Below are 15,141 nucleotides of genomic sequence, written 5' to 3' on the forward strand. Positions count from 1 at the left end.
TATCGCTGCCTTAGTCATTATGATATTGCCGTTGCCGTTGGTTTATTGAGGTTTGGCCGCTGATAAGAATGGCTGGCTCTGAAGTGGTTTCCAAAATACAAAAGAGGCTATGTACATACTAGTTAATAATATTTGTTTAAAAAAAAGAATAATTATGGACACCTGCTTACAGTGCGTATGAGTAATGCACGATTAATGCCATGAGTCACTGGCTGGACAACAGCACTTGACATAGCTGGCAAAAATTATAATAAGTATGCAAGGATAGTTATTTATGCGTGTGTACTTGATGTCCTTGTGTACTTCATGAAGTTGTTACAAGTCACAGTCAATTACTTTCAGTAATATGTGTGCTATTGATTTTACTTACAATCTAATGCATTTTTAATGAGCGTCTGTCCTTGCCACCATTTGCGGCAGGCACCCCACAGACGCTATCATTTACCATAATAGTTTTGCTTTGGCTTCCAGCTGACAACAGCGATCTTTGTCTCAGCTTTCTCCACATGCTTATTACCATGGCTCGGAATGTTGTCTATGTATGTGTGGCTGTCTCTGTCTCTGTCACATGCAAAAACAACAACAAGCTACAACCAACTGTTGTTGTGGTTGCCGCTGTTGCTGCTGCGGTTGCGTGTTGGCGGTCAACTGTGGGCGCGCGGCAACTGCAATTGCTTTTGCTGTTGTTGTTATTATTGTGGGCTGTGGGCTTTTGGCATGGCTAACTGGTAAACGACTTCCCACGCATTCGCGCCCAGTTGGCTTCCAGATTTGTTATAAATTTAATTATCTTAGATTTTGATTTTGTGAATTTTAACAGCTGCTTGCATTTATGCATTTAACCATGTGAAACTGATGTTTAATTATTTATGCCCAAGAATATTATATAAGTTTTGCTTGTGATCAATTTGTTTATAATAGAATTTCTGTGTGGAACACATGCAGCACTCACATGGCCACAGTAGCTGCCGCCTATCTTATCCAGCTAATGAGATCCTGACACCCACACAGATACACAGACATCAAGCGTTACGCAAGCTCTAGATAGCTGAGCTTATAAATAATGGCGTACGGGCCATGAAATGTGCATTAATTGACAATGCCATTGATAAATCTATAGATAAAAGTATTCATTTACACAAAACATGGAGATAAGCAAGCCGCTTGGCAATAGCTAATGGGTTGCCTACAAACAGTGCGTATACGCAATATTTAAATTTATATGTATATCTGCTTACCAACTGAATAATCTTTATAATTCCCGGTACAGTTCTGAAGTAATCTATGTTCAGACGCACTGCGCTCCAGAAGCCGCCATTGTCGCCGGCTGCTGGACCAGGTTGCCCAGTTGTTGTGGTTGTTGTGCGTTCCACGGTAATTACGGTCTCCACCATTGTTTTACTTTTATTTTAGTTATAACCGTTGACACTCTCTTAATTTTTTTTTGCTGACGATCTGTTTGTCGTCTTGTCGCGCTTGTCACTAAAAAACAATTTAAAAAATATATACTCTTATGTGTAGCATAAATCCAACTATAGGTATATATACACAACTATATACATGCATATGTACTATGTTTATAAAAAAAAGAAACGCGCGCGTGTGGTTTTTGAGCATTTATACATACATTTGTATGTTTTGTTTGTTTAAATTTCGCAAGTTAACAACAGACTTTGGTATAAGCGACCGCTTCATGCGACTGTGAGCTAAAAACTAATTTTTCAAAGTAAAAATATACGTTAGAGCTGGAAATGAAATCGATGACTTTTTCGATGCATGGATTCCTTTAGCAATTCAAAAATCATCGATAATATACGTTGCTGGCGTTGTGCTTTTAAAACTGTACAATCGGCATGCGTGTTTTAAATTTGCGTTTGTACAAGTGTGCCCATATGCTATGTCAAAAGTATATCGAGTATGTATCGAGCAAGTGTAATACTACAAATAATACATATTTTGCAATTGATCACTAATAAAACAAGTTAAAATACATCATAAATTTATTAAACACCTATTTGAATCACTGAAATACTGTTTGTATGAAATTGAAAATTTAGTTGTAGATCGTTTTACGCGATAACATGCAGAAGTGCAACTCTAAATTTGCTAACCGCCACACTCTGCTGACATGTAAGCAGGCTGTTAAAATAAATGATCTTCGGTCAACAAAACAATACTGTGTGATTTTATGCTGGCTTGTCATTCCTTATTTTTATTATTTTTTTTTTTTGTGCTTTTCCAAATTCTTTGAACGTGTTTCCAAACTATGCCAAAGGTCAACTAATTTATAAATCCGTTGTTGGAACTGTCTACGAACTGGTCACATCTAACTGCTAGCTCTGGTATTAACAGCACATGTAATATAACAGTGCAAATTTAACATAAAAATAAATTTTAACTTTGTGACGCTGCATTTGGATTTGGATTCGGGCAGGAATCTTCAAAACAAAACGAAAAACTAAAAATAAACGTTGTGCTACTGTCGGGCGAAAGCAAAAAGTGCATTTGTTGCATGTGCGGCGCAAGCCACAATCAATGTGCCACAAATTTTACATGTTTACCAAACACGACGAATTCGTGTGCTGCGTGTTTCGCCAAAAATTGCAGCCAAAAACAAAAAAGAAAAACGCCAACTTACTAATACCGAGTACTTAAAATCAAATACAGTACAAAGCAAAGTCATCTAATAACAGTGCTTGTTGCTCTCTCGGTTGGCTAGTGGGCCAAGTGCTGGAGCGTGGTGTTGCTAACTGTTGCTTGTGGCCGTAAGGTGGGAAGCGCTGACTGCCTGCTCTGACTAGTGCCACTGCCTGCGCGGCACTGCTGGCTCCCGCATGTGGCGTTGGCGTACCTTGGCCAGGTGTCGCACAGGCGTACTTAACGTAAAGCGAGTACGTGAATCCTCAAGTGGTTAAAAAACACGCTCGTGACCTCATCAAGCAGCAACTACAACGACAACAACAACAACAGCAAAAGCAATACAACAACAATAGTAAAAGTAGTAAAGGGTGCGTGGCGCGTGCATTAAATATATATATTTTTCATTATTCCTGTTACCTTGTGCGTGATCCCGTTTCCATTCCCGTTCCGGTCAGCATCATCAGTGTTGGGTTACCAAAGCGCCGCTCTCACCCACTCCGCCAAGCGCTCTCACTCGCTCTCTCTTTCGCTCGCTAAGCGTAAGTGAGTGTTTGGGTGTGTGTGTGCGTGCGTGTGTTTGTTTAGCTGACTGGGCAGGTAAGCGCAAAAGCTTAATAGCAACTATTTGAAATTTATTTAAATCGCTTCTCCATTTACAGAGCCAAAACACACATCCTAAGCGACAGCGACCGACAACTGTTTTAATATACAACGGCAGCAGGTAAGCTTAAGCGCAGTGCAATCCGTCGTCCAAGACCTAACCTAACAACAACAGCTTGGAGATAATAATATGTTAATAACTATGTACTTTCTGTTGCTTACAGTGCTGCTAAGGAATTGAATGTGTTGCAGGCAGCAACAGCTCGGAAGGATACAGCAGAAGAGCGTTTAGCAAATACTACGATATGGATGTGGAAAGGCGCCGTCGGTGAGTGCATCGATCGTATGGAACAGAACAGAACAGAATAGAACACATAAAGCTTATAGCTACAACTCCAGCAATAACCAATCACCAACACCAAACGACAAACAGACGCTTACTGATCGAAAGATTTGTTGCAATCAAAAATAATTGCAAAAAATTTACAAATTTAGCAAAAACATCGGTGACAAACACCTTCCATAATCATGTTCAAAGCGACTGTAGCGGCGCAAGCGGCAAACGGCAGGCGGCAAGCGGCGACAATCAAATTGTTAACTGCTGCGGCAGCGGCTGCGGCTCTCTCGCATTGGCTATTAGCCTCTGGCCCGGCGGGCGACTTTTCATAAATTTGCCATTTTCGCATTAAAATTTGTAACCAAACCAAATGAAACCAAACCAAATAACAAATAGCAAAATTGCAATGTTGCACAGCGATGTTGCCGCCGCCGCTGTGGCCGTCGACGTCTTTAGTCGTAGCGTTTGCTGCTGGCGTTGGCGTTGACAGCGCTGCCGCTGTCGCTGCCTCTGCTTGTTTGAGAGCCTCTGTCAGTTGCAGGCGGCGCATCGCATGCGTGAAACGCGTTTCCAACAAATTCGCAAAACTATTTATTTTGTTTTTGTTTCTCTTATACACTACCATACGTATTTTAGTTTTGTGCATTGTCTTCTTAAGGCGGCGCCAAAAGCGTGCAACCAACCCAACCAAACGCCCCCTCCGGGCATGGCAATGTGGTGGCTGCCCGCTGCCTTTCACCTAACCGAGCCAGTGCGGTATGCCCTGCATAGAAATTCTTTATACTTTATTAAGCATCCGCCATCCCCCACAAGCTTCCTCTGTGTGTGTGTGTGAGTGTGTGTGTGTGCTATAAAATTTGCAACTTTTAAGTGTGCAATTAAAACGAAAATTTGCTAAAAATTTAACGCCATTGGGGTGTAGAACAAAGACATATTTATTATTATTATTTGCTACACAAAATGCAATTTGCACATTTGAATAATGCAGAAAAATAAAATTCATTGTGCTTAGCAAAAAGTACTTACAGCTGCAAGTAAATGAAATGTGTGCAGAATGTATCTGCATATATGTGTGTGTTGTATTAGTGAGGTTTTGTCAGCAGGCGCTCATTCTGTACGTGTGACAGCAGCAGCAGCAACAACAACAACAACAACAACAACAACAACAACAACAGTTAAAAGCCTAACGCGTAAAATACGAGCAATTTAATCAGCGCCTTGTCTCTTATTTAGGCTTGGTGCATAAATTAAATTTTACAATTATATTGTCTCTAGGTGACGATAATGTTGTCGTTCGCTTTTGTTGTTCTCGTCATTGTTGTTGCTTTTGCTTATTATGTATTATTATTGCTAATGTTTTTGTTGCTGCTACCGCTGCTGCTGCTGTTCATAATTATGTTGTTGTTACCATTGCCGTTTAGCGCAGCATTTTTGAAAATTCCACTTTTCCATGTTTGCTGCTGCTGCGGCTGCTGCTGCTTGCTTTTTGTTTTTGGCTTTTCTGTCAAGCCGTAAGTGGTGATGATGAAATCACAACAATTCAAACACCTTTTAGTATCAATTTTGCGCCGTCTGTCATCTTGAGACTCTAGAGCTTCAAAGCCTGCCCCGGCGCGACTCCCCAGCGGGATCGCTAGACAACAAAACAACATTTAGCTATTTACATTTGCATACATAAAAATATAATATTTGCAGCAGTTGAAGTAACGTTTAGTTATTGCACAAATATGTATTTATAATTATGAGCTAAGCCCCACACACACACACACACACACACACACACACACACATACAAGTGTCTAGTGCCATCTGCCGCACAACCTTGCCAATTTTTATTTTAATTTTAATTTCTTATGCCTTTTGCTTTGCTTTCAATGAATGCAGCTGCGATAACGTATTTCGCTTCTGCTGCAAGAGCGGGGTGAGAGGAACGCCTTAGCTAGCGGTATGTAGATACATATACATATACATATGTATGTATGCATGTATGTCCATGTGCTCATGTAAAGTTCATTCAGTAACAGCAGCAGCAGCAAGAACAACAACAACTCATAACAAACTGAATGCATGCTCTTTTTTCTTCTCATCTTTGCTTTTCTCTTTACACAAAAAGTACAAAAAAAAAAAAAAAGCGCGACGAGACAGCGCATAAGTAAGCCATATCAACACACACATGCACACAAGCACACGCACACACGCGCATATGTGACATGCATTCTTTCAGCAATTTATCAAAGTCAACACTGCAGTTGTTGTTGTTGCTGCTGCTGCTGCCACGATAAAAGTCAAGGCCCCCAACGCATCTTCGCTGCTGCTGCCGCCTTGTTGTTGTTTTTGTTTCTGTTTTTTTGTTATTTATTTTAATGCATTGCAGCGATTGCATGCGATCGCTTGCAAATTAAAAGCTTTCAATTATCCCTTTTCGCCTTAGACAACACACACACAAACACACACGCAGATAAGCAGTGTTATCAATTGTATAATTATTTTGCATTTGTGCGTGTGTGTGTGTTTTTTAGCGCCCAGTTGTCTGCGCATTTCAACTAAACGTAACTGAGTCATTTATTCTAAAAATTTCGCTGCTGCCTTTGTTTACATTTGCTGCGCGTTGTGATGTTGCTTTGTTGACTGTGGAAACAGCCGTAGGGAGGGGCGGGGTGTTGACAGCTGTTTGCCTAGAAAACCAAAAGCATGCGGAAGCTGACTAATTCGAATTTAAAATACACTTATAACAGTAAAACATATTAAATCGTAAAAAGAATTTAATATGTATATGCTCAAGCTTAAGATGTTTACTTAAGAATCTTTGATCTTTAATGGAACATTAAAATATTTTGAATAACTCGAAGCGAAGTTCGAAATTATTGTAAATTAGTTTCTGCCATTCTGAATACTATTTTTGCTTTTCTTTCTGCAGAGCGACAGCGCTGGAGCGCGAGATGCGCGATCCGACCAGCATCTGCAATGTGGATTGCCTGCTGGACACGGTGTCGGCTCTGGTCAGCGATTGTGACCATGAGCCGCTGAAGCGACTCAAGAACATAGAGCAATATGCTTACAAATGTGAGTGGTATATTTAATAAATAAGCAAAGTAATTAAATAAATATTCGCTCTGTCGCTCTCGCTCTCGCTCTTTTTAGATAAGCCGCTGGCGCAGCGCATCAATCAGCTGCGCATGAATGTGGAGGACTTTGATTTCATCAAGTTGATCGGCGCTGGAGCCTTTGGTGAGGTGCAGCTGGTGCGTCACAAATCCTCCAGCCAGGTGTACGCCATGAAGCGTTTGTCCAAGTTCGAGATGATGAAGCGGCCGGACTCGGCCTTCTTCTGGGAGGAGCGTCACATCATGGCGCATGCCAACTCGGAGTGGATTGTGCAGCTGCACTTTGCCTTCCAGGACAGCAAGTATCTGTATATGGTAATGGATTTCATGCCTGGCGGCGACATAGTCTCGCTCATGGGCGACTACGAGATACCCGAGAAGTGGGCCATATTCTATACAATGGAGGTGGTGCTGGCTCTGGACACCATACACAACATGGGCTTTGTGCATCGCGACGTTAAGCCGGACAATATGCTCCTGGACAGTCACGGCCATCTGAAGCTGGCCGACTTCGGCACCTGCATGCGCATGGGCGCCAACGGGCAGGTGGTGTCGAGCAATGCAGTCGGCACGCCGGATTACATCAGTCCGGAGGTGTTGCAGTCGCAGGGCGTGGACAATGAGTATGGACGCGAGTGCGATTGGTGGTCTGTGGGCATATTCCTCTACGAGATGCTCTTCGGCGAGACGCCCTTCTATGCGGACTCGCTCGTGGGCACCTATGGCAAAATTATGGATCACAAAAACTCGCTCAGCTTTCCGCCCGAGGTGGAGATAAGCGAGCATGCCAAGTCCCTCATACGCGCCTTTCTCACAGATCGCACACAGCGCCTGGGCCGCTACGGCATTGAGGACATCAAGGCGCACCCGTTCTTCCGCAACGACACCTGGTCCTTCGATAACATACGCGAGAGCGTGCCGCCAGTGGTGCCGGAGCTCACCTCGGACGATGATACGCGCAACTTTGAGGACATTGAGCGCGACGAGAAGCCCGAGGAGGTCTTTCCGGTGCCCAAGAGCTTCGATGGCAATCATTTGCCCTTCATTGGCTTCACCTACACCGGCGACTACCAGCTGCTCTCCAGCGACACCGTGGACGCCGAGTCCAAAGCCTCACAGTCGATCAATAGCAATGCGAATAACAATCATGGCCACAACCATCGCCATAGGCCTTCCAATTCCAACGAGCTGAATCGCCTGGAGGCGCTGCTGGAGCGCGAACGCTCGCGCGGCGATGCGCTGGAGCAGCAGGATGCCAGCCTGCGCCAGCAGATTGAGCTGAGCACCAAGCGCGAGGCGGAGCTGCAGCGCATTGCCAGCGAGTATGAGAAGGATTTGGCGCTGCGTCAGCATAACTACAAGGTGGCCATGCAGAAGGTCGAGGTGGAGATCGAGTTGCGCAAGAAGGCGGAGGCGCAAATGGTGGACATACAGCGGAAGCTGGAGAACGAGCAGAAGACGCGCACGCGCGATCAGAACATCAATGAGAAGGTGGTGTCGCTGGAGAAGCAGCTGCTGGACATGGAGCAGAGCTTCAAAAGCGAAACGGAGCACACACAGAAGCTGAAGAAGCAAAACGCCGAGCTGGGCTTTACGCTCAAGACGCACGAGGAGAAGGTGCGCGATATGGTCGAAATGATTGAGACGCTGCAGAAGCACAAGGAGGAGCTGGGCCAGGAGAATGCCGAGCTGCAGGCGCAGGTGGTGCAGGAGAAGAATCAACGCTCGCAGCTCAAGGAGCTGCACAAGGAGGCGGAGAACAAGATGCAAACGCTTAGCAATGATCTGGAGCGTGCACTGTCGCGCGAACAGAAGTCGCAAGAGGACAATCGCTCGCTGCTGGAGAAGATTAGCGAAATGGAGAAGACGCTCGCCAGCCTCGACTTTGAGCTCAAGGCGGCGCTGGCCCGCTATCAGCAGGAGGTGAAGGCGCACCAGGAGACGGAGAAGTCACGTCTCGTGTCGCGCGAGGAGGCCAATCTGCAGGAGGTCAAGGCGCTGCAGTCGAAGCTCAACGAGGAGAAGTCGGCACGCATCAAGGCCGATCAGAACTCGCAGGAGAAGGAGCGCCAGCTGAGCATGCTGTCCGTGGACTATCGCCAGATACAGCTGCGCCTGCAGAAGCTCGAGGGTGAGTGCCGCCAGGAGACGGAGAAGGTGACGGCGCTGCAGTCGCATCTGGATCAGGAGCACAGCAAGCGGAACACGCTGCTCTCGGAGCTCAGTCTGCATAGCTCGGAGGTGGCGCATCTGCGCTCGCGTGAGAATCAGCTGCAAAAGGAGCTGGCGGCGCAGCGCGAGGCCAAGCGGCGCTTCGAGGAGGACCTCACACAGCTGAAGGGCACGCATCATGAGGCGTTGGCCAACAATCGTGAGCTGCAGGCACAGCTGGAGGCGGAGCAGTGCTTCTCGCGACTGTACAAAACGCAAGCGAACGAGAACCGCGAGGAGAGCGCCGAGCGTTTGTCCAAGATTGAGGATTTGGAGGAGGAGCGCGTCTCGCTGAAGCATCAAGTGCAGGTGGCTGTGGCACGCGCCGACTCCGAGGCGCTGGCACGCTCGATAGCCGAGGAAACGGTGGCCGATCTGGAGAAGGAGAAGACCATCAAGGAGCTCGAGCTGAAGGACTTCATTATGAAGCATCGCAATGAGATCAACGCCAAGGAGGTGGCGCTGGCCACGCTCAAAGAGGCCGAAGCGGAGCTGCTCAAGAAGCTCAGCCAAAAGGGCAGCGAGTGCGAGGAGCTGCTGCAACAGCACAAACAGCATCTGGACGAGCTGCAGCAGCTGCGCAGTGCCAAGGACGAGGAGATAGCCAAGCTCACCGAGAAGTGCAAGAACGAGGTGCTGCTCAAGCAGGTGGCGGTCAACAAGCTCACCGAAGTGATGAATCGACGCGACTCCGATTTGCAGAGTAAGTTACAGTTGTGCATTTGTTAATGCAATAATTTATTTATTTGTACGACTTGCAGAGCAAAAGAGCAAGGCACGCTCCACGGCCGAGTTGCGCAAGAAGGAGAAGGAAATGCGGCGACTGCAGCAGGAGCTGTCGCAGGAGCGTGACAAATACAATCAGCTGCTGCTCAAGCATCAGGATCTGCAGCAGCAAACGGTCGAGGATCAACAGCTGAAGCATAAGATGGTCATGGAGATCGATTGCAAGGCCACCGAGATTGAGCATCTGCAGAGCAAACTCAATGAGACTGCCTCGCTCTCGTCCGCCGACAATGATCCCGAGGAGAGTCAGGTAAGCGACACTCCCACACACACACACACACACACACACACACACAGAGACATTCAGACACATACACAACACTCTCGCTTTACTCTCTCTTTCTCTTTCTTCTCGCTACAACACACACACACACACACGCACACGCATTCTACATACAGCACTCTTCTCTGCTCTCACTCACACAGGACTCGGTCTTCGAGGGCTGGCTAAGTGTGCCCAACAAGCAGAATCGTCGCCGCGGCCAAAGCTGGAAGCGCCAATATGTGATTGTCTCCTCGCGCAAGATTATCTTCTATAATTCGGAATTCGACAAACATAACACCACAGATGCTGTGCTCATCCTGGACCTAAGGTGCGTCTGCAGTCGAATGAAAGCAATACCCAGATTAACTCTCTCTCTCTCACTCTCTTCGCTCTTGCAGCAAAGTGTATCATGTGCGTAGCGTTACCCAAGGCGATGTTATACGCGCGGATGCCAAAGAGATACCGCGCATCTTTCAGCTGCTGTACGCTGGCGAGGGCGCCTCACATCGTCCCGACGAGCAGAGCCAGCTGGATGTGACGCTGCATGGCAGCATGAGTGAGGAACGACCCGGCACCATCATACACAAGGGTAAGTCTGCTTGCTGCCAAGCTAATGCTTTGATTGATTATTGATTTGTCCTCTTGCCGCCAGGTCACGAATTTGTGCAGATCACCTACCATATGCCCACTGCCTGCGAGCTGTGCACCAAGCCGCTGTGGCACGTGTTCAAGCCGCCGGCGGCCTACGAATGCAAGAGGTAAAGCCTGGATAGCTTCGCTTGGCGTTAGCATTTCATATTGTTTTTGTGCTTTGACAGATGCCGCAACAAGATACACAAGGAGCACGTGGATAAGCCTGGCCATGTGGATCTCTTGGTGCCCTGCAAGCTGAACCATGATCCGCGCAGTGCCCGCGACATGCTGCTGTTAGCCTCCACGCCCGAGGAGCAATCGCTGTGGGTGGCTCGCCTGCTGAAGCGTATCCAGAAGAGTGGATACAAGGCCAACTCATACAACAACAATAGCACCGATGGCAGCAAGATTTCGCCCAGGTAAAGCAGCAACTGCTAAACTCCCAAGCTACCTCCCTACCAACCAGACCCCCCACCCACCCACAAGACACACACACACACACGCTACCAATTGACGTTGCCAAACAGAACTAAACGAAAAGAAAATAACTTTAATTTATAACCTTAACATTAACAATTTCCGCTGCTAATGCTAATGGAAGGCTTTATGTATATGTGTCTAATCTTAAGCTAATCTCGTCTCGTATTTTTCTTTTCTCGCTTGTACAAAAAACTACTCGTTGATTCGCTCGCTCGCTCGCTCGCTAAAACCAAAACAAAAATTACACTTCACTTCATCAATATTCTCATCATCAACTCGATCAGCCAATCGACGCGGTCCGCCTACAAGCCGCCGTATGCGGTAAATGTGCAACGCTCCGCTACGCTGCCCGCCAACTCTTCGTTGAAGCAATGAAGAGGCGGCGAGTTGGCGTTGAGGACTCGCTGCTGCTCGTTTGTTCCATAAAAATAAAAACACTCGAAGTAACTGAAAACTGATAATGGATGGTCAGCAGTATTGCTGAAGCAGAAAGAGACAGCATGAGTGAAAGAAACAGAGAGAAAGAGAGAGTGAGCAGAAGAGGAAGTGAGATGGAGATGGAGCTGTATAGCATATGATGATGATTTAGTTTCTCTCCACACTTTTTTACACACATAAATTGCGCTGAGCTGTCTTCTAACAGTAAATTCTTAGACTGCTTTTACTACAAGATTGTAACTAATGTTTATAAACTACTTACCTAAAACAACACACACACACAAAAAAAATATAACTAAACTATTTACTTAATTTAACTCATACTTATAGACATACGTGAATTTTGTTTCTTGTTTAATTTACAAAAACTACAACTATATATATATATTTAAATGTGCAGTTGGCCTTTACTTCCAACTTGTTCAAACGCTTTATTAACCAAGAGCTACAAAAACTGAAAACTGAACAACAACAACAACAACAAAAAATCCACAATCTATTGCTTAATGGCAACGTCAACATTTCATATTTTTTTTTTCTATATATAATATATTATTTTTTTGAGCAGCAACAACTTCCACAAAACTGCATAATGTTAAAAACGTTAACTAAGTTCCCTATAATGCTTAAAAATTGTCTGTAGGCTTGTAATTTAGTTGTGTCTGTATATATCCAATATACTAAGCTGCATATGCATATGAATGTAAAGGAAGCAAAAACGAGAAACACATGCAAAAACATAAACACATATTTATAAATAAATTAAGTACAATTTTTGTTAGTTTTTAAGCTACCCAAAGGCAAAACATAATTCGTTTGTAACTCTCAGCTATACAACGCACTCGCTGTAATTATGTAAAGTTGTAAGCAATGAATAACGAGTGTTTATTTTTTATATACATATAACATACATATACATAAACATATACATATACATATTCATATGATATAAACTAAAACGAAATTAGCATATGTTGTGCCTTGCATTTTGTTGTGTGTAGCAAATCGAAATTGGCCAAAACTCATATAGTTGCAGTTAGAGTTATATACATATTGTAGTTATATATATTAAGTTAAAGCACTCTCTATAAGTCGCAGTTGGCAGCTACTACAAATTAATTAATCCAAACATAAACAATGCTTATTACTCTTTGATTCCATAACTCGCGCTTACTTTTAGTTTCGCAGCCAGCAAACAACAGTTACTTAAGCGAGCGCAACGTTGCGCTCTCTGCAGCTAAAGAGAGTGAGAGTGAGATTTTGTATGCGTGTGTGTCTGCGTGTGTGTGCTTAAAGCTTAAAGAAATATGTAATTGATAAAAAAAAGAAGAGAAAAGAAATTAATTGCACAGTGTTCTGTGTGTAAAGGCTACAATCTAAGTATTAAATATCAAATATGTCTTAGCACTAAGTTTTTTTTAACGAATTATTTATTTCTTTATGTGTCTGTCGCCTGTATGTGTGTGTCGGTTCTTGTTCTCTCTCGGTTAACTAATTTTGTATAATTTACATTCTCAACTGCATGCAAGTGCCAATGTGTGCGTGTCTCTGTCTGTCTCTATGTGTGTGTGTGTGTGTGTGTGTGTGTCGTTTGTATAAAGTGTGGCAGCTTTAGTTAATTTTTTGATGTGTGCATTTAGCGCTTAAAGCAGCTTTTGAGTTTATCAATTCGAAGAGTCGTCTTGCATGTGTTTTACTTTAATATCAAACTATCCATTTTTTTTTTTTGGAACTAGTTTATAGTAGTAGAGTGTGCCTCGAACTTGTTATAACAATAAATTAAATCAAATTCAAGGAAATCAAAAGCATCGATTACATATAGTTGCCGTTAGAATTCGATCACTTTGTATTGCTACAAGTTACAAAACATTCTGCATTAATTTTTTGTTGTTAAGCACAACACAAAAAAACAAAAAAAAAAAACAGACAAACCACAACAAAGAACATTTACGAAAAGCGCTGCTTTTCTAATTATAATTATGTTTAATTATTAAAGATGAACATTTTTAATTTGATTATGCTTATTTTTAGTTGTATTACGTTAATGTTTAATGCTATTTTTAGTTTAACCTACCTACATATATATATGTATATATATATATATATATATATATATATGCATACATATGTCTGTAATTAATTGTCTCTAAAACGGAATGGAGTTGCTAAAACGCAATGCTAAATAAAGTAATTTGTAAAATATCAAACAATCCAACACCAACACCACTTTTATTTTCTCCCCATACTGTTTTTATATTCTTTTTATTATTCTATTCTCAACGTTATATTTTATTATCATATACTATCATATTATACGACACAAACAGCGCGGAAACCAAGAGACTGTCCAATCGACTTCTAAACAGCTTTAAGAAACGTTTACGTGCCGTGGAACGGCGTTGAATGAAAAATGAATACTATTATTAACGAACATATGTGAAAATCTATATACTAAATGCTCCTTTGAAATTACTACTACTACATTTTATTGTTAAGTTCTTAGAACTACTACTAACAAAAGTCTGATTACTAAAAGCAATAAACTTTCAATATTCATATGTATTTTAGTACAAATACACAGTTTGGTTTTATTCAAAGGAAAAATAAAAGTGAGTTAATAAATGAATTTTTAGTACAATATACTACTTAAATATATGTTTGTATGTGTGTGTAATGTTAGCTGTCATAGTTTTGTGAACGTTATAATAAATCGAAGCATACCCTAAGGCGTTTGCAGAACAATTCTTAAGCGACTCTGTTGGGTAAGTTATATTGAAAATGTTTTTCAAGCTTAAGCATTAAACAAATGACAACTTTTTTTAGTGTCAACATCGTTCATCACTTACAGCCCAAACAAAGCGCGTTGTAAGCTACAAAAGATTTTGTTTTAAAGTCAACAATAAGCATGAATTTGCATAAATGCGTTATGCTAAATTGATTTGAATAGCATTTACATGCGAGATTAGTTGATGAATTTTTGGTCTTAGGCTTTTAGACAAAATATGTACATATACTACCAATACATGCATACTATATCATTTAAATAAATTATCTTTTCAGTGTCGCCTCTTGAAAGCCTAATGACGCATGCAAATTACAAATGCATATTTAAACATTGTTATTAATTTAACAAGTTTCTGGCTTTTTGTTTATGATTTACAGATGCCTCTTTGGTTCGATCCCCGCAGCTGGCTGCACGCCCCTTGCCCCTTCGCTCAGCTGACAATTTGTAGTTCAAGGCAAGTGGGCAGCGAAGCTGTGACAGCGTCACAGCCACAGTCGCAGTTGCAGTCACAGTCACGCCTAAGTCACAAGCAGAACAACTGTAAAAATGGCAAAGTGCCAGTGCCAAATAATAAAGCAAAGGGCGAGGCAAGGCGGAGACGTTTGCTCGTTATTGATTTCGCTCTTAATTATCTCATTCGCCCCTATACAATGTGCATATATTTCAACAACTGAAATTATCATGAACATATTAAGCAGCATGATCATCTTCTCGCCCGCGCCCAGCATTTCAAATCGAATCAGTTCAAGGCCACAACACATAATGGCATACAAATTTATAAGCTTATAGTAGCTATATCTATCTCTTTCTGTCTGTGCTGTGTCCATATGTAAATATGCACATTTCTTGGCTTTTTGTTAAC

The 15,141-nt window shown here is 43.0% G+C and overlaps 2 protein-coding genes across 5 annotated transcripts in view; one reads left to right on the forward strand and one right to left on the reverse strand.

Annotated features, from left to right (window-relative positions):
• LOC108606225 overlaps positions 1–1,695 on the reverse strand; it is a 7,662-nt gene extending 5,967 nt beyond the window's left edge. Inside the window, exons 1-2 of the mRNA XM_017996123.2 lie at positions 1,628–1,695; positions 1,239–1,482 (exon numbers count right to left, since the gene is read on the reverse strand). Coding sequence (XP_017851612.1) covers positions 1,239–1,394 — 156 coding nt within the window. The 5' untranslated portion in view covers positions 1,395–1,482; positions 1,628–1,695. The remainder of the gene's footprint in view (positions 1–1,238; positions 1,483–1,627) is intronic.
• Positions 1,696–3,520: 1,825 nt separating this feature from the next.
• On the forward strand, positions 3,521–13,985 carry LOC108606219 (rho-associated protein kinase 2). Of its 4 annotated transcripts, none has more exons than XM_033294298.1 (9): positions 3,521–3,568; positions 6,495–6,640; positions 6,719–9,595; positions 9,654–9,928; positions 10,078–10,271; positions 10,342–10,532; positions 10,596–10,701; positions 10,762–10,995; positions 13,822–13,985. In XM_033294298.1, the coding sequence occupies exons 1-9, from the start codon at positions 3,546–3,548 to the stop codon at positions 13,895–13,897; spliced, it is 4,122 nt and encodes a 1,373-aa protein (XP_033150189.1). In that variant the 5' UTR covers positions 3,521–3,545; the 3' UTR covers positions 13,898–13,985. The 4 variants fall into 4 exon arrangements, with proteins under 4 accessions (XP_033150189.1, XP_033150191.1, XP_033150188.1 ...); XM_033294300.1 differs by lacking the exon at positions 13,822–13,985 and adding an exon at positions 12,063–13,029; XM_033294297.1 differs by lacking the exon at positions 13,822–13,985 and adding an exon at positions 11,341–11,792.
• The last annotated feature ends 1,156 nt before the right edge of the window (positions 13,986–15,141 follow it).

This window comes from Drosophila busckii, chromosome X (assembly GCF_011750605.1).
Source record: "Drosophila busckii strain San Diego stock center, stock number 13000-0081.31 chromosome X, ASM1175060v1, whole genome shotgun sequence".
Taxonomy (NCBI): Eukaryota; Metazoa; Arthropoda; class Insecta; order Diptera; family Drosophilidae; genus Drosophila; species Drosophila busckii.

Bases quoted from the DNA above. Each gene is read 5' to 3' on its own strand.
- LOC108606219 (XM_033294297.1), top strand. From the start codon at position 3,546: ATGGATGTGGAAAGGCGCCGTCG. The intron at 10,272-10,341 runs GTGCGTCTGCAG...TCGCTCTTGCAG, and splicing joins GTGCTCATCCTGGACCTAAG to CAAAGTGTATCATGTGCGTA. The intron at 10,996-11,340 runs GTAAAGCAGCAA...CAACTCGATCAG, and splicing joins GGCAGCAAGATTTCGCCCAG to CCAATCGACGCGGTCCGCCT.